Raw genomic sequence first — 24,860 nt, forward strand, 5'->3', positions numbered from 1 at the left:
ATCAATAACGGATTATCAAAGGCATACAATACAAAAGGTACAAATAAGCAATAACCCGCCTCATGAACATGCCAAGCACATTGAGATGTTATAATAATGTTGTGAAGAATACCTTCTTACCCCAGTTCCTGATAGAATATCCCCCCCCCCCCCCACTGATGTTCCTTGTGACCTTGGGCAACTCACTTCTCCTTCCATTGTCTCAGGTACAAAATTAGGGTGTGATTTATTAAGCTTCCATTCCTCTTCCCCCCCCCCCCCCCCCCCCCCTTATAGACACTGAATGGGAGAAAAGTCTTAGTCGATCAGGCCCTTGGACTGTAAAAACCCTCTGAGAACAGGGCAGCACCTGCTGTACCTGAATATAACTTGCCATGAGTACCAATGAAGAGGCATCTGCTATAAACGTCAAAATGAAACTTTCATAATGTAGTGTATACTGGGTTGTTTTTTTTTCTTTCACGACAATTTTCATGCATTTGTAACAGTGTCATGAGAGTTTCTTATGGAGACAAGGTTTCAGTGGCTGAATTATTCTGTTAGAGAAGGAAGCCAGAGATAGTATTTCATAGTGGCTTATTCGCCCCATTCTCGAGCATAGTGTGGAATTGGAGGTTTCGAATTGGGTAATAGTCACCAGTGATGCAAGCAGCATGGCAAGATCAGTTGGCGCAGGGCTAGTGGTCAAAACAGGAGGCCTTACGGTCTTATCGATTGATTAGAGACAAGAGTGTGGTGCATTTCGCATTGCTTGCCTGTCTGCCAAGGTTATGTGGCCATCCAGTACAGATCCAGCAATGCGATGATGGTGGCCTGCATCAACTGTCAAGGCAGAACCAAAAATCAGGCAATGGCTCAAATGGCCCGGGAGCTGATTCTCTGGGCAGAGCAGCACTTGGAGCAGCTGGCAGCATCTCACATCGCTGGAGTGAACAACATTCAGGCAGATTTTCTCAGTCGGAGAAAGTTAGACCCTGGGGAATGGGAGCTGTCGTAAGTCACGGTTTTACAGCCACTGAACAGAACATGGTACGGAAAGAATCGGAGCTCTGGTGGTGCCATGGACTAGAGGGATTCTTCTTTGTCTTCCCTTCTTGGCATCTGGTTGACAAGGGATTACGGCGGATAGAGAAACATTCAGGTAATGTGATCCTGGTAACTCCAGAGTGGCCACATCGACCATGCAACATGGCCATAGATGGGCCCAATATTTTCAGATCAGGTGGTTCACTTCTGTCTCGCAGCTTCGCTTCTGAGAGGAGACTGACATGGAGGGGACATTCCGAAGCGGTTATTTCCACCTTATTGCAGGCTAGGCGACCTTCTACATCCTTGACGTATGTGTGAATTTGGAGAATCTTCGAGTCCTGGTTTGCTGTCGATGGAGTGCAGCCTCAGCCTGTTCAGGCTATGGTGTCACATATTTTGGCTTTTCTGCAGAAAGGTTCTGGTCAAGGGATTGGCCTTTAACTCTCTGAGAGTCCAGGTAGCAACATTGGGTTGTCTCTGGGTAAGGTGCAAGGGTATCCTCTGTCCGCACATCCGGATGTTATATGGCTCCTTCTGGGAACTAAGAACTTGCATCCTTAGTTGTGGAACATTTGTCCATCTTGGAATCTGAATATAGTCCTTAGAAGATTGTGTGAGGCTCAGTTTGAACTACTAAAGAGAGTTACGGTTAAGGACTTGATTCGTAAAGTGGTTTTCTTGGTTGCTGTTTGTTCAGCCAGGAGAATTTCAGAGCTCCAGGCGCTGTTGTGTCAAGATCACTTCCTACAGATGTCAGATCTGGGGGAATCTTTATGCATGGTGCCTTCTTTTCTGCTTAGGTAGTCTTGGCATTCCATCTTAGTTAGACAGGGGAGCTAAGATGGGAAGCATATATTATTGAGGTCACTTATGAATTCCATAGATCGGTTCATCTCTTTGTACTATGGAATGGTCCAAAGAAGAGAAGTAAGGTATCTAAAACTACAATTGTGTCGTGGCTGAAGGAAGCGATCGAGTCAACCTATATTTCTAAAGGGTGCCCGCTGCCGGGGGATTTAGGGGCACACTCGATGCGTTCTCAGATGATTTCCTGGGCTGAGTCACAACAGGTGAAATTTGTGAGTGGCTACTGGGAAGTTGTTGCACATTTTTACTAGGCATTATCGCTTAGATGTCAGGGCTCAGGCTTCCATGTGCTTTGGTGAGAGTGTTCTATGAGCGGAACTCTCCAGGTCCCAGTTGAGTTAAGGAGAGCTTAGGTACCTCCCAGAAGTCTGAACTGATCTGTGCACGTACAGGGAAAGGAAATTTTTCTTACCTGCTAATTTTTGTTCCTTTAGTACCACAGATCAGTCTAGAGACACGCCCATGTAGTGGGGGGGAGAGTCTGCCACTCATACTGTTGCTTTGTATATAGTGCAGAGTTGTTGGAGGCTTTCAAAGCTGATCGCTTATATTAAATTTGGGAAACGAGTTTTCCATTGTCTTTTTGGGCAACCTCACCTTCTTCTAGCTCATTGGAGGGGAGGGAATTTGTTTAGAAGTTGCTTAGAAATTTATAGTTGTTGCTGTCATCTTGGCTTGGTTACTGGTCAGTACTGAGGGGACTGCAGGTGGCACACTGGGTTATGTACAGTGTCAATGAAACTTTCTCTAGCTCCATTTGTTGGCAGGGAGGCAAAGCCCAGGAGTCTGGACTGATCTGTGGTGCTACAGGAACGAAAATTAGCAGATAAGAACCAGTTTTCTTATTCTTTGGGACCCTAGTTTAACAAAGCTTTATGGCAGACTGGCAGAGATTGCCTAAGTGCGATGACTAAGACACTTGCTCTTTTCCCCAGGGGCTATTTAAAGTGCCTTTGCAGTGTGCCCAGCCCCAGCCACCTTGAAGAGCATTGAAGCATGATGGCATAAACAGACCGTAGGGCCCTTCCAGTCTGCCCCTCCGTCCAATTAATTTAGCATCACTTCCTTAGAGATCCCCTGCATTTATCCCATGCTTTCTTGAATTCAGATACTGTTTTTTGTCTCCACCACCTCCACTGGGAGGCTGTTCCATGCATCCACCACCCTCTTCGTAAATAAATATTTCCCAAGATTACTCCTGAATCTACCCCCTTTCTCCTCCCTCATTTATTTATTTTATTTATTTAGACATTTTATATACCATCATTCCACGTAAAAGATCACAGCGGTTTACAAAAATAACATTCCTAGCTATAAATCGACAAATAATGATGGGTTAGGGAGGTAGTATTTATAAATAGGCATTGACATCTATCAATCGAGCTGTTCCTGTACATTTGACTCAGGGTCAAGGACATGGTCGAAGTTTATTGATTAGAGTAAAATAATATATTTCACATTTTAGACATTACGCCGCGTAGATTCTTACATTCTCTCGTGAAATGTATTCTTCGTGTTTCATTAGTATTTCTTGATCATCTTGTCATTGTTGCGCTCTACGTTCTGATGTTTTGAGAGAGATCTTACTGCTCGCTGGAGTGTGTAAGGTTCTGTTGTCACACCTATCATGCCAGTGTTGTTGGAATTAATGATTCTGAATATTAGTGTTAATACTTTAAAATGATTTCATGTTTGCACTGACAACCAGTGCAATGTGATCAGATTTCCTAGTTCCTAACAAAAGTCTTGCTGAGGCATTTTCTCATAACTATAACTGTTTTAATAGACATGCAGGAAGACCCAAGTAATAAGGCGTTACAGTAGTCTAGGTTTGAGGAAATTAGGGTTTCCAATATAGTGAGAGTCCTCGAAGGTTAATAAAGAAGGAAAGTAATAGAATGCAGGACGCTGGCTCATCTGCACGCAAAATGTACATAGCCTGGATTTTAGTGTAATATAATAGTCCAATATATGTTCAGGTAATAGCACTAACAAAAAAGGTATAAAACAGTTAACAGTAATGTAGTGATTTTTTTTTTTATTAAAACTGCTTTTGTTAGTGTAGCAAAACTATGATTGTGTGTTTCAGCATATAACGATATGAATCAGGGAGCCACCAACGAAGTATGCACGCCAGGGCTTTACAAAGAGCAGGATGATGAGCCTGAAAAAAAGGCATGCCAGTTTAATCGGACCATGCTTGGTCAGTGTTCTGGTATTGAGGACTCCTCTTTTGGCTATTCTGACGGAACTCCATGTGTACTTGTGAAAATGAATCGTGTAAGTATAAACACTTTGGGTTTTTGTTTTTTTTTTTTTCTTTTAATGACATTTTTTTTTCTTAGCAATAAAAGTAAAATTCTTTGACTGCAGTTTGCGAAGCAGCATTTCAACAAGTCTGACTTTGACGGCGGGTTAGAAGCTGTAAATGTTGGTTTTAAGTATATAGTGTTATATTAGAAGCTCCTAGATCAAGAAGCAAGACTATTGACATTGGGGCCGACGTAATAAGCTGCGCAAAACCTGCCGCTGGTTTTTGCACAGGCAGTTACACATGGCTTTCCGCACTAATCGTACGCACATCTATAATAATGCGTTTAGCACTGAAAAAACATGTGCACATAACCCTTGCAATAATCCGCGGCAGGTTTTGCTCGAGTGCATGCAAATGGCATGCAGAGGAGACAATTATCTATTCCACGGGCAGGGGAGCCGCTTAGCAGGGAGATCGGTTAGTGCGGGTTTTTTGGGGCCTGGGTCAGGGCAGCTGTTAAATGAAAACGCCTGTCTGGAGGCCCTTATACTCCCTTGCTGGCATTAGCTTTGTTGAGCTACTTTAAACTCCCTTCGTTTCCTGAATCATTTTCTGATGCCAGGTTGTATGTCCTTGCAGCCCTTTTTTTCCACTGGGCATCCGGGACTTGCTGATCGAGATCACTTCAAACTGCTTTTGGTGGCTTTCGGTCCCAGCAACTCTGCAGCTCCTGGCGGCGTCGGCACTTATCTGTAGCCTCTGAAGAGCCGGTCTGTCCGCTCCGGTTCTTGCTGTCTCTCGGCAGGGCTGTTCCATGCCAAGCAGCCCCGTTCACCCGGCGAGGAAAAGGCTGCACAGACACACAACCACACTGCCAGCAATGGAGTAAAAGGGCCGGAAGTTGCTGAAACAATTTATTTTTTAATAACGTGGGGCCAATGTAATCAGCAGTATCTTAGAAATACCATAAGAACATAAGAAATTGCCATGCTGGGTCAGACCAAGGGTCCATCAAGGCCAGCATCCTTTTTCCAACAGAGGCCAGACCAGGCCACAAGAACCTGGCAATTACCCCAACACTAAGAAGATCCCATGCTACTGATGCAATTAATAGCAGTGGCTATTCCCTAAGTAAACTTGATTAATAGCAGTTAATGGACTTCTCCAAGAACGTATCCAAACCTTTTTTGAATCCAGCTACACTAACTGCACTAACCACATCCTCTGGCAACAAATTCCAGAGCTTTATTGTGCGTTGCGTGAAAAAGAATTTTCTCCGCTTAGTCTTAAATGTGCTACTTGCTAACTTCATGGAATGCCCCCTAGTCCTTCTATTATTCGAAAGTGTAAATAAGAGATTCAAATCTACTCGTTCAAGATCTCTCATGATCTTAAAGATCTCTATCGTATCCCCCCTCAGCCGTCTCTTCTCCAAGCTGAACAGCCCTGACCTCTTCAGCCTTTCCTCATAGGGGAGCTGTTCCATCCCCTTTATCATTTTGGTTGCCCTTCTCTGTACCTTCTCCATCACAACTATATCTTTTTTGAGATGCGGCGACCAGAATTGTGTACACAGAATTCAAGGTGCGGTCTCACCATGGAGCAATATAGAGGCATTATGACATTTTCCGTTTTATTAACCATTCCCTTCCTAATAATTCCTAACATTCTGTTTGCTTTTTTGACTGCTGCAGCACACTGAGCCGACGATTTTAAGTATTATCCACTATGATGCCTAGATCTTTTTCCTGGGTGGTAGCTCCTAATATGGAACCTAACATCGTGTAACTACAGCAAGGGTTATTTTTCCCTATATGCATCACCTTGCCCTGGAAGACATAGCCTTCCCTCCTGCTTGCCTGTGATGACAGTGCAGACTCCTTGTGAGAGGAGGAGGTAGCAGGAACCTGGGCAAACAGCTTGTTGCTGTACCTTTGGTGCCATGCCCAGCATCAGTTGTCCATGTACATCTGTGACCAGTGCACCAATATGATGACACAATGTCAGGACCGCATCAGGGACCAGGACTGCCTTTGAATGCCATAGTCACCCTTGATGCCATCGAGCTGAATGACAATCCTTAATGCCATAAGGGCCACGTGCGCCAGCAAGCACCGTGTACTCTTCAAACGTGCTGGCTGGGTCTTCTGTACTGTAGGTGTCTGAGGGCGCAGTAGAGTCTCGATGTACCGGAGGAACAGCCTCTACTTTAGCTTTAACGAGTGCCTTGGGCCTCAATGTGGCGGAGTAGAGGCACCGATCTCTAGTATTGGGGACCAGGACTGCCATCGAGCGCCATGGTCCTCCTTGATGCCATTGGAGCTGCCGTCAATGCCATCACCGCCCTCAATGCCATCAAGGTACGTGGCCTTAATGTCATGGCTGCCCTCGATGCCATCATGGTGGGGAGCTGCCTCAGTGCTGTAAACGCCTTTGTTGCCATCAAAGTGCGGGGGGCCGCCATGGAGGCCATCTGGTATGTTGACTAGCTATACCATTCGTTGCTGCTCTCAACGATGTTGAGCACCATCGACGAGGCTATGGGATCACCATTGCGCGCCTTGGTTGCCCTCAAGGCCATTGACAGCTGGGGCTCCTGAGAGCCCTCGAGTCCACTGAAGCCCTCGGGCGACAGGGGTTTCAGTGAATTTGGTGCTGTCAAGGACCTGCGTTGTCATCTACCAAAGGCATCCTGGAGCGCTGAGGCATCCAGGTGCAGTGGTCCAGTGCTCTCGAGGCTCCTTTGCGATGTACAGATGGAGCACCAATGGGCATAGTGTTGTCCCATCATTGGCGTATGGCTATCAGGGATTGTTAATGCCAATGATCTCGGGGACTCTGAGCCACTGGAATCGGGGCATCGGAGGCCCTGCCTGGCTTCTTACACCATCGAAGCTAATGAGCGCTAGGATTGCTGTTGAGGCTATCATTAGTCATAGCCGCTGGTGAGGGACACCATCGAGCTTGCAGCTTCGATGCCTTCAGACATATAGGTGAGCCGAGGAGAACTGTCTATGCGCCAGCAGTCATTGGTTCCTTTGGGCACCGATGAGGCATGTTGAAGCTGCAGAGTGTCTGCCTGCAGGCATCCTTGGCATCTTCGGTACAGCAGGTCCATTGATTTCGGGCACTGGAGTCTATATTGGTACTGCCAGGCTGTTGATGTCCTGGGGCGCCAGGGTTGACACTGTACACTGTCATCCCGTCAAAGCACTGTGAGCAATATCTTTTTGGTGCCCTAGTTGTGATCATCGTTGGTGAGCACGAGAGCTCTTTGGGCTGCAAGGGTGCTGTCACTACTGTGGGTACCAGTGGATGTGGTCGGATGCCACAGGACACTATCACAGAGCACTATGGACACCTTCGTTCACCATGGACTTCGCTGCTGCCATTCCATGAAGGAAGTAGCATGTTGATGGCCCTATTAGGTATTCGTGCGCGATTCAGAAAGTAAAATGTGCAACTGGGAAAGTGCACAGAAAAGCAGTAAAACCTGCTTTTCTGTGCACCCTCCGACTTAATATCATGGCGATATTAAGTCGGAGGTCCCGAAGAGTAAAAAAAAGTAAAAAAAAAATAAATAAATAAATTGGAAGTCGGCCGGCGGCTGTCGAGTCGAAAACCGAATGCTCAATTTTGCCGGCGTCCGGTTTCCGAGCCTGTGGCTGTCAGCGGGCTTGAACAGACGCCGGCAAAATTGAGCATCGGCTGTCAAACCCGCTGACAGCCGCCGCTCCTTTTGCCCGTTTTTACCGCCGGGCCTAATTTAAATACAGAATCGCGCACGCCGGGAGAGCTCTCCCGTGGACTTTACTGAATCGGCCTGATTGTCAGGCCGCATGGCTATTTATCTCTTACGATCCTAACTAACTGGGCATAGCAGTTCTCCTAGGACAAGCAGGATGGTAGTCCTCACATGTGGGAGACATCATCAGATGGAGCCCGGCACAGAAAACTGAGCATTCCCAGCATACCACTGTCCAAGCGTGGTTTCTTTTCTGCCGAGCTACTGTCTCGTGGTTCTGGAGCTCTTGCTTTTTTTTACGGGAAACGCTCCATGAAGTCTTTTTCACTTTTCCTCCTGCACTGGGTCTCTCCCCAGTTCCCCGTTGGCTTTTTCATCTGTCGCTGAGTATTTTTCTCTTTTCCTCTTCCTCTGTGTCCGCTGGTCTTTGTGTCCTTGTGATCTTCCGTGCGCCTCATGGTGGCCTCAAGCTTCCGTCGGTGCCTCGGTGTCCCTGGACTATGTCCTTATCGGATCCACATGAAGTGTACATCCTGTGCCTGGGGGCATTGCATGATGTTCAGGGCTGTGAATTGTGTGCTCAGATGACCCCAAAGGGCTGCCGTGCCCAGCTGGATAAGATGGAGAAGGTTTTTGGATCGGGGAAGTCCAATCCTCCCACACCGGCATCAATGCCATCGATGCCCAAGGACCAGGGGGAACCGCTCGTCCTCGTTCCTTCTGTGTCTTTTCCTCTGAGACCTTGAGGAGGTGAGGGCACCGGAGATCGGCCCTTGTCAGTTTCTTCTAAGTCACGGACCTCTGGATCATCATCCTTGTCACCAGGAAAAGACCAGGCCAAACACCGTGGGAGATCTCGGAAGCACCGTCATTGGTCTCTGTCCTTGCACGGTGCGGGACTTGGGTTGGCCTCGGCGCTTGCGACCAAAGCAGCCATGGTGTCTCGACAAATTTTCAAAGAGTGACAGTAAATTCAGGCAATTTTGCATAGACTGTTCACCCAGTAGTCTGCTCTCCACTGTGAAGCCCGGCTTGCATTTTAAATAAATGCTCCACTGCAACCTTCAGCTTGGGTCTCCCTACTTGCAATAGCTAATTCAGCCTTGCTTGTCGAGAGAGAAAGAAGTTTGCTTATCATAAATGGTGTTCTCCACAGGTAGCAGGATGAATTGGCCATACTAACTACCCTCTCGCCTCCATGAGAGTCGATTATTTAACTATATATAGCTCTAAGATCGGCTAAGGGGGCTCACGAGGAACTGCCCACAGGGGAATTCCCGCACATGTTCAGTAGAGCAAAGTTCCATGAGCTTAGAGAGAGAAGGGTCTATTCATCATCGTCAGATGGTGTCACTCACTTGTCATGGCTCATTCAACCCGCTCTCATCGGGAAAAAACTGTAAACAAACTTGTTTGCTTATTTTTGCCTGCTTTTTATTTACTTTTTTGGTGTTGTACGTTCTTTACACATCTCAGAATTTCTCTTGGGATTTTCAGGTAACCAATTGTTATTTTGGGAATATATAGAACTTAAAAAAAATTACATTGAAATAATGCAGTATAATCCGAGAAAGTAGTGTGTCTGTGTATAACACAAAATCATTTTAAATGAATAATAATTTTTTTTAGCATAGACTAAAAAAACTCCAGTTAATGGTAGATTTGTTCTTGTTCTACAGATTATTGGATTAAAGCCAGAAGGAAATCCATTCATAAATTGTACTTCTAAGGTAAGTACCAATGTAAATGAAAGTATAGATTTTCTCTTTGGTCCATTTGTGTTTTTAGTAGGGAAAATGTATAATGTATTTAAAATTATTTTGTGTTCCAGAAACTGTTTTGTAGCACAAAGAAATACAGTATATTCTGTTACTTCATTGAGTAATATTTTTCGCTAATCTTTAAGCACTGTAAAACACGTAAGATTTTTCTCATGCTTATGCACAAAAATGTAGCTGTCGGAACATAGTGTATGTACTATGTGAAATTAAAAAAATGTAAAGCATGTTGAGACATAGTCATAGATCATCTGACTCATGGAGTGATTTAGAAATAAAGCACAACCTGGAGTATTTTAATCTTGCCAGGATCGTATTTATTGGTTTTTTTTATTGTGGTAAGATTACTTTTCTCTTAACCGATCTTTCTAAATTTGGTTTGACATCACAAAGCAGTTGCATATACTATCTCTTTCCCTTTTGGTTTCTGTCCTATGTTGTAGTATTACTTTATAGTGCTGCCTTAAATGCCCATGAGCTCTGTGTATTCTACAGTATTTCTATTCAGCTGGTTGATTTCTTACCCTACTGTTTGTGCTTGATATATTGTGATTGAACATTTCTCATACAAAATAATCGTTCCATGTTTTTAGGTTAAACACAGAAGCTATCTGCTTTATCATGCTAGGTTGAGAAGCAAAAGATTGAATAAATGTTTTGGTGCAAACCTATTCTCTCTGAAGACAAAGGTGAATTACAAGTCATCAACGGCTATTGCATGGTGCCGATTAGATTCATTTCTGGAGCTTTCCAAGAAATTCTTACACATCCTTTTGAGCGTTTGTGGTAGTTCTGAAGCCCCTACATCCCTGCAGCATGTCTTAGGTTATTTTCCCTGCACTGGTACAGACTTTTTTTTCCCCCTCAAACCAGAGCAGTGTTCACCATGCTGTCTGAGCCTTTATAGAGAGAGTTTTTTTATTTGTTTTTATTTTCATTGCAGTTTTTTTGGCAGTTTGTTCAGGAAACTCCTTTCTACCTCTTCTAGTTCCCTAGGCAGATTTTTGGCACTTGAAAAAGTTTGTTGCTGTGCTCACATTAGGCCTTGGCTTCTGCCAGAACTCCAATTGCATTTTTTTCTTCTCAGGTTGAATTCTTAAGTTTAAAAAAAGTTCTTAGTTTTGCTTGTATGGTTTTCTTCAGTGTTTGAGAAGGCCAGTAGCTTCAAATTTTGCTCCAAGTGCAGACAAATTATAACCATCATGGACCAACCCCAGTCCTGCTACAAGTGTTTAGGGAGCCATCATGACAGGACTGTTTGCTCAAGGATGTCACCAAAGGCAATGCAAGTGTACAAAATGAATCTTTTTATTTTAAAGAACTGAAGATGAACAGTTCTATTGCACTGGCACTGAAGACCAATACAAAGCACGACAACCATGGAGCTGTATCATCTGCTCATGGTAGGGAAGCGTAGGAGGCAGCATCAGTCCCTTTGGTGCTGAAGTCAAAAGGAGAAACCGCAGAAATGCGAGATCTTGATCTCCCCACTCACACTGAGCATCAGGTTCGGGTAACCACAGCACAGGGCAGACGATTGATCGAAGGAACCAAAACATCGCTGTTGATCCCTGTTGGCACAAATCTCTGAGAGCAGAGGAATTCTGGAGGCTGGTATCTGAATCTCAAAAGTGACTTCCTCTGGAGGCTAGCCGTATCTCCATTCAGTGTGCTTGCTACATCAATCTCCAGAAGTCCAGTTTCAGGCTTTGGGTGCTCCTCAAAAGACTCCAAAGGATATCCAGCCTATCACATGTCTTTAGCTCCGCATTCTTTCCGGAGAAATTTCAGAGGAGAATCGCAGAGGCAGTTGCTCAGCATGTAAAAAGTGCTGAGCAGAAAGTATTTACAACTTAACCCTACTTAGAGCATTGAGCAGCCTGTCTACAGTAGCCTCTCCATCAGCATAGTCTGGCTCAGCATCAGATACACTGAGTCAGAGCTGAATTGGCTTTTAGAGAGAAACTTCACTTGCCCTAAGAGTTGATCTTTGGTGCTGAAAGGTTGTCAACTCGTAGGATGATTGGTTGGGAATGTGAGTCTGTTATTTCTCATAGATATTTTATTTGTGATTTAATCTTATGTGCTTATGGCACATCCAAATCTGAAAATTGTATCCTTGAATGTGAGAGGCCTCTCTAGGCCCCATTAAAAGAACTAGAATTCTATAGTTTTTAAAAAGACAATTGTGCAAATGTTTCTTCAAGAAATGCATATGATCAAGGTGGAACATAAGAAGTTGTTCCAGGATAGGGTGGGGCAAGCTGTGTACTCATCTTATAGTTCTAACTGCAGAGGGCTGTGAGTTTTGATAGGCTTTACCCTTCACGATTGCTGGATCTTGTAGGGATCCTGACGGTAGATGATATTGTACGGGGGACCTTGTATGCGGTGGATTTGACTGTAGTTAATATGTAATAGTAACCAGGGAGAATTTTGTGTCTCCTTTGCTAAGCTTCAACTGTTTAAAGTTTCATCTTTGATCTGGGTGGGGGAGGGGGAAATATTTGTCTAAACTCCAAACTGGAAACATCTTATACATCACAGATACAAGTAGCTATTCCCGATGCAGTTATACAATCTTGTTGATGTCTGGAGAGAATGGTTTCTGAGTAATAGAGACTATACCTATTACTCCCCCTAGGCATCTTACAGTAGAATAGACTTTTTCCTGTGCAGTCAAAATCTTGTAAGTAGGGTATTGGATTTTGCCTTCTTATCATTCAGGTCGTCATTCCGTTGTGCTCTCTTTTCAGTTGGTGGATAGAAGTGGGTCCAGGATGGACTGGTGCCTCAACCTCACTTTTCTTAAGAATAAGGACTTTACGAATATGATTAAGGGAGCAATTAGGGACTTTCAAGTTCATCACTTGGCAGAATGTAATCCTTTGTTGAAGTGGGAAACACTGAAAGTGATTTTGATGAGAATTATTTCCTTTACTAGCCACTAGAGAAGGCAGCAACTAAAACGGCAGACAGATCTTCTGAAGCGCATTAAATATTTAGAAGCTAAACATAAATTAGACAGTTCTGTTAAAACTTATAGTGCCCTCAGCTAGCTAGAGATGTTAGCTGCATTACAGTGCTCACATATAGAAAAATCTGTGCAACATACAAAACAAATATACACGAAAGGGGGAATAAGCCTGGAACTCTACTGGCATGCTTGAACAAGCCAGGCACATCTTCTAATGCTATCAGTTCAGTTAGGGAACTGGGGAATATCATTTATCATCATCCACATCAAATAGTTGATAGATTTAGGGATCCTTTTGAGAGACTTTATCAGGAGCCAGGATTGGTTATGGAAGGGGAGATAGAAGCCTACTTAGATGACATATTCCACTCTGATTGCCTGAGGAGGTTAGGGTTTCTTAGTTACCCATATTAAGACAGTGGTGGTAATCCAGGTAATTAAATCCTTGTCTGTTAAGAACCTGAGGCCTGATGGATATCAAATGGATTATTAGACATTTTCAGGATAAGCTAGTGCTAGTTCTGTGTGAGCTCTTTAACTTCTTAGGGACCCCAAGCTTTTAGATGTCCTGATGACATTAATTCACAAGGATCCCCTGGATTGTAGCTCATACAGGCCCATCTCCATCCTTAACACCCATCTTAAAATCCTGGCCAAAGTTCTTCAGCTTCACTTGGAAAATATTATTTCCCTTTTAATTAGCCTCCAAGTTTTCCATTCCTTTAATTAGCCTCCAAGTTTTCCATTCCTTGTTGATTGTAACTTTTGACTTATTCCTTTTTCCTTTGTTATATATTATTTACCAGAATTGTTACCTCAGTTTACCCTTTGTTAAAATGTAAACCGATCCGATATGGTTATCTACTATGAAGGTCGGTATAAAAAACTGTTAAATAAATAAATAAATAAATAAATAATTCAAACTGATCAAACAGGATTTGTTAAGGGACGGGCCTCAATAATACAAGGCAGTTCATAAATATTAATTTGGCTAAAAAATTCAAGATTCCTGGAGTGGTTCTCTTGCTAGATACTGATAAAGCCTTAGAAAATTTAGTTTTCCTCCATCTTTGTGTAAGAGCATAAGATGTTGCCATACTGGGTCAGACCGAGGGTCCATCAAGCCTAGCGTCCTAATTCCAACAGTGGCCAATCCAGGATACAAATACCTGGCAAGTACCTGCAACAGTTTTTTATCGTACCCCTAAGAAAAAGATTTTAGCTAATGGACTTCTTTTGAACTCATTTACCATTGCTTGGGGGACTAGGCAGGGGTGCCCCCTCACCGCTATTATTTGAACCTTTAGCTCAACAAATTAGAGGCAGTAACTTACTGGAAGAAGTGGGGCCAGAATACCCTGGTAGGGTGGCAACACCTGGAACCCACCCTTGGGTGTTCCAGTAAGGTACTTTTGTATTATTTACTCAAGAATACAATTCTCCTCCTCCTCTTCATTTGTGTAAGGCACATTCACAGTGGTTCAGCACCTTTTATGAACTGACTGAATATACCTGAGGCAGGCAATACGCCAAAACGTGATTGTGTCAGGTTGTAATTATATTATGTATTTGTATATTTTTTAATAATAATAACTGGTTGATATTTTTTAAGTTTTTATTTTGTAGCTTTTAATTTGTTTTAGAGTGCCCTTCTATTTAAGGGCAGGAAGGTGCCAGCATTCTGCTCCAGAAGGAGATGAAAGAGTAAACTACCATCTGATGCTTTCTGCCCATTTTGTGGAGAGGGTCTTCTGTATGTGTGTCCTTCAATATCTTTACCACTAGTAGGCAAAAATGTAAATCTCATCAGAGACTGGAGGACTATGATTCTCATAGCAGCCTCTGGCCAAAACAAATTTCATTCCTAGTACTTTGGGATTTATCTTTTGAAGAACTAGTCAAGTTAGACATTTTTCAAAATTTCATTGTGCAAAACCAAGGAAAATTGCATCCCAGTATGTTGCCCTTGTGGCTTGGGTATTGAATAAAAAGTATTGTGTTCCTGTTCTCTTTGATTCAGTGTTTCATCTGCTTCTGGCTTCTAGAAAGAAAAAAGGTCTTATGATTATAAATGAAGGAGGTTTCTATTGGACATGAGACAAGGCCGTAGTTCTTTTTACCTTTCCCATGCAAGCTGCTTGAGTAACTTTCACATGCAGTAACTTTCACAAGCAGTGCGTGGTTCGGAGGAATGTATCTTTGAAGGATACTAATGAAACAGGGAATCCCAACTGAGAGGTTCCAATAAAAGCAAAAGTAGCCCATGTGCCTATAAGTAAAGAATCACCTGAGCTAAAAAAATTCAAAATTATCCCTATCAACTGAAAAGCAGGTTATTAATACAAACAAAAAAACACACTTTGAAATGTCTGTATGCCAATGCCAGAAGTCTAAGAAGTAAGATGGGAGAGTTAGAGTGTACAGCAGTGAAAGATGAGATTGACATAATTGGCATCTCAGAGACCTGGTGGAAGGAAGATAACCAGTGGGTCAGTGCTATATTAGGGTACAAATTATATTGCAATGATAGGGAGGATCAGTTTGGTGTGGGTATGGCACTTTACGTCCGGGAGGGTATAGAGTCCAACAGGATAAAGATTGTACAAGAGACTAAATGCTCAGTAGAATCTATATGGGTAGAATTCCCATGTGTGTTGGGTAAGAGTATAGTGATAGGAGTATACTACCAACCACCTGGCCAAAATGGTCAGCAGGATGATGAAATGCTAAGAGAAATCAAGAAAGCTAACCAGTTTGGCAGTGCAGTAATAAAGGGAGATTTCAGTTACCACAATATTGACTGGGTAAAATATAACATCAGGACTTGCTAGAGACAAAAAGGTCCTAGATGGAATAAACGACTGCTTTATGGAGCAATTGGTTCAGGAACCAACAAGAGAGGGAGCTATTTTAGATTTAATTCTTAATGGAACACAGGATTTGGTGAGAGAGGTAACGGTGGTGGGGCCACTTGGCAATAGTGATCATAACATGATCAAATTTAAACTAATAACTGGAAGGGGGACAATATTTAAATCTACAGCTCTAACACTAAATTTTTAAAAGGGAAACTTTGATAAAATGAGGAAAATAGTTAGAAAAAAATGAAAGTTCAGCTGCAAAAGTTAAAAGTGTGCAACAGGTGTGGACATTGTTTAAAAATACAATCTTGGAAGCGCAGTCCAGATGTTTTCCATGTATTTAAAAAAGTGGAAGGAAGGCAAAATGATTACTGACCATGGTTAAAGGTGAGGTGAAGAGGCTATTTTTTTTTAATTGTTTATAAGTTTAACAAATATATGTCTTGATTTGAAAACAGAGAAATCATAATTAGAGAAAACGTAATTAGAGAAAACAAACATACTACAAAAAGCATTAGGCAATAATGTCTCTCTCTCTTAACCCCAAGTCCTCAATTTGAGGATCCAGTATACACTACCTCAGGTATAACATTATTTGTTAATACAGAAAGGAAAAAAAATCCTGCTATACAGACAGCTAAAACATTATTTGGATCCTAATACCAGTAATATCACTCACTCAGTCACAATTGGGGAGGAGCTAAGAACAGGTATGAAAAGAAAGCTGATTTGGCAAGAAAAAGATACGAAAGACATTGGTATTTAAGAATACACTTACAAGGAAATTTAAGCAAAAATAGAGCACCAATCTCAATAACCCTAGACCTGTCTAGAAACACGCTGACTTTGAGATCCATAAAGGTTTCTAGAGGGTGGCGGAAAAACATCCTTAATGTCCATTTTTTTTTATCAGCTTCAAGAAGAAATGACACTTCTAATGTTGCAGGAGTAACTGAATCCTTCTGGGTTTCTTCAAGCAGACCTGTTAGATTCATTTGAGGAAGTCAAAACTTGAACCCCTTTCTGATCTACAGAGTCTTTCTTTTTAAAAGGAGGAATAATATAATAAACTCTAGATGTTAGAGGAAGTGCCTGCTCAGGAACTTTGAGTTTCAATCATATATTTCTTCCACATGTCCTTTGGAGGAGTATATAGATCTTTGGGAAATTTATAAAGCGGAGATTTTTCCCTCTAATCTGATTTTCCATATACTCCAACCTCACGGAAAACAGCTGATTTTCTTTAATCAAGGAAGTATAAAGGGGAGATTTATTATTTATATCCTCTTTCGGTAACTCAATGGATTTCTTGTTGCTCAAAACTTTTTTCACCATTTTTAAATGATTATTTATTTATTTTATGTACTGATATTCGTGGTAACATCATACCGGTTTACATCATAATAAACATTTAAATTAATAAATACATCATTACTAATAAAATATATATTAGAAAACATAAAAAATAAATTTAAAATGCATTAAAATAAAAATAGATCAAGCTATCTTAAAAATCATAAAATCATAATCCAAAACAACAATAAAATAAAATAAAAGCATTAGCTTAAGACTATTATATTTCGGCATTTATCATAATATAAACAGGGGCCATTTGATTGAAGATATTGGTATTCAAAGTTTGAATTGCCTCCTAAATAGAATCAAGGGAAATTAACAGCCGGACTTACCAGGTCTGTCTTTGTGATCTCTGGCAATACAAGTGCTCTTTCAAACTGCAAGCAGAGCCCCAGTGCTTCTGGCATCATTCCTGGCTCCCAATGATGGTAAAGAAAATTCAGAAGCTATCTCCAATGTAACTTCAGCCTCAGCCTGCCCACTCAAGGTTTCACCAACCTCGGGTGCTAGGGACGCTCGAGGCTGATCCAAAGATCTACCTTCTGCTGGGTTAGCCAGAGCCATCTGTTCCTCCGGGGATAGGGTGGATCACAATTCAAGGGAAGTGTCAAGTACTTCTTCCTCCCGAATACCTCCCAGCGAGTTAACTAACTCCCGGGTCTAGTGCTCTCCATTGGACATGAGTGTCCATCGGGCCAGAAAATCGCAGGTAAAAAATGCAAGCCAGGGCTTCTCTTTTCCCTGGCCCATCATTTTCTTTCAGAGTGAAGTATTTTAAGGCAAAAACCAGAAAGGCCTGAACGGAGCAGTCTCACGCATGACTACCAGGGTTGGCCATCTTGTATCTCCTTGCTCCATGAAAAATGCATGGAAAGAGGCTATTTTAACAAAAAAAAAAAAATCCTTCAAAAATTGGAAAGAAGGATCCATCTGAAGAAAATAGGAAAAAGCATAAGCATTTCAAAGTTAAGTGTAAAACATTGAAAAGGCAAGCTAATAGAGAATTTAAATGAAGTAGGCCGTAGAGACAAAAACTCATAATAAAAACTTTTAAAAATATATCCGAAGGAAGAAACCTGTGAGGGAGTCGGTTCAACTGTTAGATGACCGAGGGGTTAAAGGGGCTCTTAGGGAAGATAAGGCCATTGCAGAAAGACTAAATCAATTCTTTGCTTCTGTGTTTACTAATGAGGATGTTGGGGAGATACCGGTTCTGGAGATGGTTTTCAAAGGTGATGAGTCAAATGAACTGAACCTGGAAGATGTAGTAGGCCAAATCGAAAGCCTAAAGAGTAGCAAATCACCTGGACCAGATGGTATGCATCCCAGGGTTCTGAAGGAACTCAAAAATGAAATTTCAGATCTATTTAAAATTTTTAACCTATCATTAAAATCATCCATGGTACCTAAAAACTGGAGGGTGGCCAATGTAACCCCAATATTTAAAAAGGGCTCCAGGGGCAATCCGGGAAGCTATAGACCAGTGACTTCACTGCTGGAAAAAATAGTGGAAACTATTCCAAAGATCAAAATCACAGAGCATATAGAAAGACATTGTTTAATGGAACACAGTCAGCATGGATTTACCCAAGGGAAGTCTTGCCTCTCGAATCTTTCATTTTTTTGAAGGGGTTAATAAAAGCAGATGTAGTGTATTTGGATTTCAGAAGGCGTTTGACAAAGTCCGTAATGAGAGGCTTCTAAGAAAACTAAAATGTCATGGGACAGAAGTCTATGTCCTTTCATGGATTACAAACTGGTTAAAAGACAGGAAACAGAGAGTAGGATTAAATGGTCAATTTTCTCAGTGGAAAAGGGTAAATAGTGGAGTGCCTCAGGGATCAATACTTGAACCGGTGCTTTCAATATGTTTATAAATGATCTGGAAAGGAATACGATGAGTAATGTAATCAGATTTGCAGATGATACAAAATTATTCAGAGTAGTTGAATCACAAGCAGATTGTGATAAATTGTAGGAGGACCTTGCGAGTCTGGAAGATTGACATCCAAATGGCAGATGAAATTTAATATGGACAAGCGCAAGGTGTTGCATATAGGGAAAAATAGCCCATGCTGTAATTACATGATGTTAGGTTCCATATTAGGAGCTATGACCCATGAAAAAGATCTAGGTACCATAGTGGATAATACATTGAAATCCTCGGCTAAGTGTGCTGCGGCAGTCAAACAGCAAACAGAATGATAGGAATTGTTAGGAAGGGAATGGTGAATAAAACAGAAAATGTTATAATGCCTCTGTTTCGCTCCATGGTGAGACTGCAATTTGAATACTGTGTACAATTCTGGTCACCGCATCTCAAAAAAGATATAGTTGCACTGGAGAAGGTACAGAGAAGGGCAACTAAAATGATAAAGGCGATAGAACAGCTCCCTTATGAGGAAAGGATAAAGAGGTTAGGGCTGTTCAGCTTGGAGAAGAGACGGCTGAGGAGGGATATGATAGTCATGAGAGGTCTAGAATGGGTAGATGTGAATTTGTTGTTTACTCTTTTGGATAATAGAATGACTAAGGGGCCCTCCATGAAATTAGCAAGTAGCATATTTAAAGCTAATCGGAGAAAATTATTTTTCACTGAACGCACAATTAAGCTCTGGAACTTGATGCCAGAGGATGTGGTTAGTGTAGCTGGGTTTAAAAAAGGTTTGGCTAAGTTCTTGGAGGAGGAGTCAGTTAACCTGTTAATCAAGATGACTTGGGGAATGGTCTCTACTATTACTGGCATCAGTAGCATAGGATCTATTTAATGTTTGGGTACTTGCCAGGTACTTGTAGACTGGATTGGCCACTGTTGAAAACAGGATGCTGGACTTGATAGACCCTTGGTCTGACCCAGTATGGCAATTTCTTATATTCTTATGAATCTTATGAACTCTAAACATGTCTCTGTTTAGGAGCATATACCACTGCAATTGTTGCTCTTTTCTATGTAGATCAAAGGCTTATTTCTGTAGAACCCACTCAGAGAAGCAGACTATAACATTGGCCCAAAGGAGGAGTAGTTTCCATGAGGGCTAAGGAAGATAATTTTGGACCAAGTTCTGGATTCCTGTGATTCGCCAGCTCGCTCTTTTGTTAGACCTCATTGCTATTGATTTCCACTCTTCTGTATGGCTGAAATGGGCAAGAGGCTGGAGCAGGGTGGGCCCCTGCAGCTAGGGGTCGTCATCCCCATTGGTCATGGGGTCTGAAGGAGAAGTTTGCTGCTGCTCCCACTTGCACTTCCGGGGGGGTGGAAATGTATGTGTTGCCGATGGGTATGTGTGAGAGAGGAGAAGGTTCTGCGTAACACCCCCCTTACACTCCCCCTGTTAAACCATCACAATCTCATGGCATCTGGAAATTAAAAGTTCCCAGATGTGGAAAATGGGGGATTTTTTTTTTATCAAGTAACTCTGAATAATTAAAACTAATGAGGTCAATATTCAAAAGACATTTAAACAGATAACTCACAAGATATCAGTCTAAATGGCTAATACAGCATCTTCAGCTGCTTATCAGACTAAATTATAACTGGATAAAAAAAAGGGGCGTTTCAGAGGCCTTCTTGGCTGAGATATCTGGCTAACCTAGCTGAATATCGGGTATATCTGGCCAGGTTAGCCAGATAACATTAGACCTCCTCCAGAGCAGGTGTAACGTTGTATGGCTGGATAATGTGCTGTTAACCGAATATCTTAAAAAGATACCCAGCTAAGTAGCGCTGACATCACCAACTAAACTGAAGAGATAGATAAACTGCCCAATCCCTTCCCTTCTCCCCCACAAAGCATAATACAAGCCGGGCCGTGTATCCCAACCCCTAAACCTTTTTAAAGAGTAGTGAGAATTGCCCGGTATTGTAGGCCGGGCCCCCCGTCCCGATTTCATGTTAAAAACGAGATCATCCTGCCTGCCTCTCTTCCACTTCCCACCCACCTACTCACAAGCAAGAAGTTGTCACCCCGCCCCTCCCTACCCCCGCTGATACTTTTATTTCAATTATTAATATTTTATTAATTATATTAACCATACATGTAATGAAATAAGAAATAGCTCTTAAAAAAAAAATAGAAACATAAAAAAGCAATATTTTACTATTCTAGCCCACTTTATAAATAGAGGAGGAGGGGAAAAGCTGGAGCAGTCTTACAGGAAATAAAAATAACCTCTGCATATAAAAGTTTGAGACCGCCAGCTAAACCATTTTATTTTATCGGCCATAATACCTCAATACATTAGTTTACTTAGTTCTCCCAGAAGCTCCCTTAGTCTTATCTATTAGAAGATGATCCTGCTAAAGGGGGTCAGAAAAAAAACATGTTTGTTATGATAAGCAACTAAACATTTACATGGGAATTTAAGATAGAAACTCGCACCCAAATTGAGCAGTCTTTGCTTATAGGAAACACATTGTTTCCTGCGGGACTGAGTGGACCGTAAGATATCGGGGAAAAATCTCTATCTTTTGACCGCAGAAAAGAAACTCTTTACATTTGAAAATATTTATAAAATACCAAATCTGTATCTTTCTGCTGAGAGAAAGAAACTAATGGGATAGCTCTGGTTGGGATGGTGTCTACGAAGGCCTCTAAAAAACATAGGAAACCCCAGACCCCCTAGCCAAGTCATTTCCCCTTCTCCAACAGTGAGAACTTTTGTATTTGGTAGATACGAATATCTTAGAAAAGACTGGAAGTTTATCCTCATCTAATAATACCACGTAAATATGTTTTATACAGTTACACAGATGATGATAGCCTAGAAATAGGCAAGTTTAAGAAACACAAATTAAAAGCTCTCGTATTATTATCTTAAAATCTCAAGTTGGTCATGAATAACAAAATTATCCTTTATAAAGGAAGAACAAGAAGCTTGAATAAAAACCATACGAGAGCATCTCCGAGACAGAGCCTTCCACTGAGCTTGCTCTCCTGCTCTTCCGTCTTGGATCGAACTTGAGAAGAAAAAATGTGTATCTGTGAAACTGAATGAGATTAGTTGCTAAGTTGCATAAAAACGTATCTCCACACATCCAACAGTCGCATTAGTAAAAATTTGTAACCTATCATTAAAATCATCCATTGTACCTGAAGACTGGAGGATAGCAAATGTAACCCCAATATTTAAAAAGGGCTCCAGGGGCGATCAGGGAAACTAGACCGGTTAGCCTGACTTCAGTGCCAGGAAAAATAGTGGTAAGTGTTCTAAACATCAAAATCACAGAACATATAGAAAGACATGGTTTAATGGAACAAAGTCAGCATGGCTTTACCCAAGGCAAGTCTTGCCTCACAAATCTGCTTCACTTTTTTGAAGGAGTTAATAAACATGTGGATAAAGGTGAACCAGTAGATGTAGTATACTTGGATTTTCAGAAGGCATTTGACAAAGTTCCTCATGAGAGGCTTCTAGGAAAAGTAAAAAGTCATGGGATAGGTGGCAATGTCCTTTCGAGGATTGCAAACTGGCTGAAAGACAGGAAACAGAGAGTAGGATTAAATGGACAATTTTCTCAGTGGAAGGGAGTGGACAGTGGAATGCCTCAGGGATCTGTATTGGGACCCTTACTTTTCAATATATTTATAAATGATCTGGAAAGAGATACGACGAGTGAGATAATCAAATTTGCAGATGATACAAAATTGTTCAGAGTAGTTAAATCACAAGCAGATTGTGATAAATTGCAGGAAGACCTTGAGACTGGAAAATTGGGCATCCAAATGGCAGATGAAATTTAATGTGGATAAGTGCAAGGTGATGCATATAGGGAAAAATAACCCATGCTATAGTTACACAATGTTAGGTTCCATATTAGGTGCTACATCCCAAGAAAGAGATCTAGGCGTCATAGTGGATAACACATTGAAATCGTCAGTTCAGTGTGCTGCGGCAGTCAAAAAAGCAAACAGAATGTTGAGAATTATTAGAAAGGGAATGGTGAATAAAACGGAAAATGTCATAATGCCTCTGTATCGCTCCATGGTGAGACCGCACCTTGAATACTGTGTACAATTCTCGTCACCACATCTCAAAAAAGATGATATTGCAATGGAGAAGGTACAGAGAAGGGCAACCAAAATGATAAAGGGGATGGAACAGCTCCCCTATGAGGAAAGGCTGAAGAGGTTAGGGATGTTCAGCTTGGAGAAGAGATGGCTGAGGGGGGATATGATAGAGATGTTTAAAATCATGAGAGGTCTAGAACGGGTAGATGTGAATCGGTTATTTACTCTTTTGGATAATAGAAAGACTAGGGGGCATTCCATGAAGTTAGCATATGGCACATTTAAAACTAATCGGAGAAAGTTCTTTTTTACTCAACGCACAATTAAACTCTGGAATTTGTTGCCAGAGGATGTGGTTAGTGCAGTTAGTGTAGCTGGGTTTAAAAAAGGATTGGATAAGTTCTTGGAGGAGAAGTCCATTACCTGCTATTAATTAAGTTGACTTAGAAAATAGTCACTGCTATTACTAGCAACAGTAACATGGAATAGACTTAGTTTTGGGTACTTGCCAGGTTCTTATGGCCTGGATTGGCCACTGTTGGAGACAGGATGCTGGGCTTGATGGACCCTTGGTCTGACCCAGTATGGCATGTTCTTGTGTTCTTCAGTCATGAAGGGAAATCACTCCTCTGAAGAATAACCAAGGGGAGGGGGAACCCCTACTAAACTCTCCGCCTGGGCCTCCGGAGCTGGAGGAGTTTCTTCCAGCTGGGCCTGCTGTGGGTGGGTGAAGCCCGGACCTGTGTTCAGGATGTTACTAGAAGGTGCAAGTCCTTCAATAAATGACAGGGCTGCAGGTTGAGAAGGGTGGCAGATGTCCCCCCTGTACTTGATGAGATCCCCGAAATGGAACTCTACTGTACAACTCGCCCAACACCTTCTTCATCTCAGCCAAGCATGAGGGACCCGCTCTCTGCCCTGTCCCCAGTGCCTCCAGCACTGCCAGAGCAGGGGATAGGAAGGGGCAGGGGGAATAGAAGATGGGGGTGCAAGCACAACACTTCTTCCGGGTCGGGGGGGGGGGGGGGGGGGAGGCAGGCTGATATTTTTAATGTAAAATGGGGACAGGGGCCCGGCCTGCAGTACTGGGCAATTCGCTTCTTTTTAAAAGGTTTAAGGGGTGAGGGGGTGGGTTAAGATATATGGCCTGACTTGTATGATACTTTGGGGGGGTGGAGAAGATTGGGCAGCTTATTTCTCTTTAGTTGGTGATGAGAGTGCTACTTTTTCAGATACCCAGTTAACTAGCAATGTTATCTGGCCACACAAGGTCATATAACTGAAAAACCTATCCATCTACATTCAAACATAGCCAGTTAGGTTTTTTTAGTTACCCGGCTGTATGTTGCCAGATAACTAGGCTGGTAATATTCAACAGGACGTTTCTCCCACTGAATAAATGGAAGAAGTTATCCAGCAATCTTTAGCTTGATAACTTGTCCACTAACCAGCCTACTGACTCGCCAGAATGATGGCTACTGCCTGGAGTCAATACCCTTATTAAATAAACATACACATGCTTACTGTGACTCCAACATCGCTCTAAGCTTCAACAGCAAGAGGAGATGTGAAAAAAAGGATTCACACTCACAAAGAGGGGAGTAGCTGGCTTGTTACGGCGGTTACTACCCCAAATCAAATAAGCCTGATACTTCACTTTCAATGCATATACAGCATAGTTCTCTGATTCAACGGCAGGGGAGAAGAAAAACTGATACTTCACACATCCAGCAGAGCTCTCTGCTTCAACGGCAGGGGAGAAGAAAGAGGGTTCGCACTCACAAAGCGGGGAGTAGCTGGCTTGTTACGGCGGTTACTACCCCAAACCAAATGTGCCTGATACTTCACTTTCGATGCACATCCAGCATGGCTCTCTGCTTCAACAGCATGGGAGAAGACTGATACTTCACGCATATCCAGCATAGCTCCCTGCTTCAACAGCAGGGGAGAAGAAAAACAACCAATAAGGTCTGGGTAAAACAAAT

At 42.2% G+C, this 24,860-nt stretch overlaps 1 protein-coding gene across 1 annotated transcript in view; it reads left to right on the top strand.

Moving 5' to 3' along the window:
* ATP1B3 (ATPase Na+/K+ transporting subunit beta 3) overlaps window positions 1-24,860 on the top strand; it is an 85,343-nt gene that overhangs the window by 50,092 nt on the left and 10,391 nt on the right. The window contains exons 4-5 of the mRNA XM_029615394.1: window positions 3,986-4,176; window positions 9,575-9,625. Of these exons, the coding sequence (XP_029471254.1) occupies window positions 3,986-4,176; window positions 9,575-9,625 (242 nt within the window). The remainder of the gene's footprint in view (window positions 1-3,985; window positions 4,177-9,574; window positions 9,626-24,860) is intronic.

Source organism: Rhinatrema bivittatum, chromosome 9 (assembly GCF_901001135.1).
Source record: "Rhinatrema bivittatum chromosome 9, aRhiBiv1.1, whole genome shotgun sequence".
Lineage (NCBI taxonomy): Eukaryota > Metazoa > Chordata > Amphibia > Gymnophiona > Rhinatrematidae > Rhinatrema > Rhinatrema bivittatum.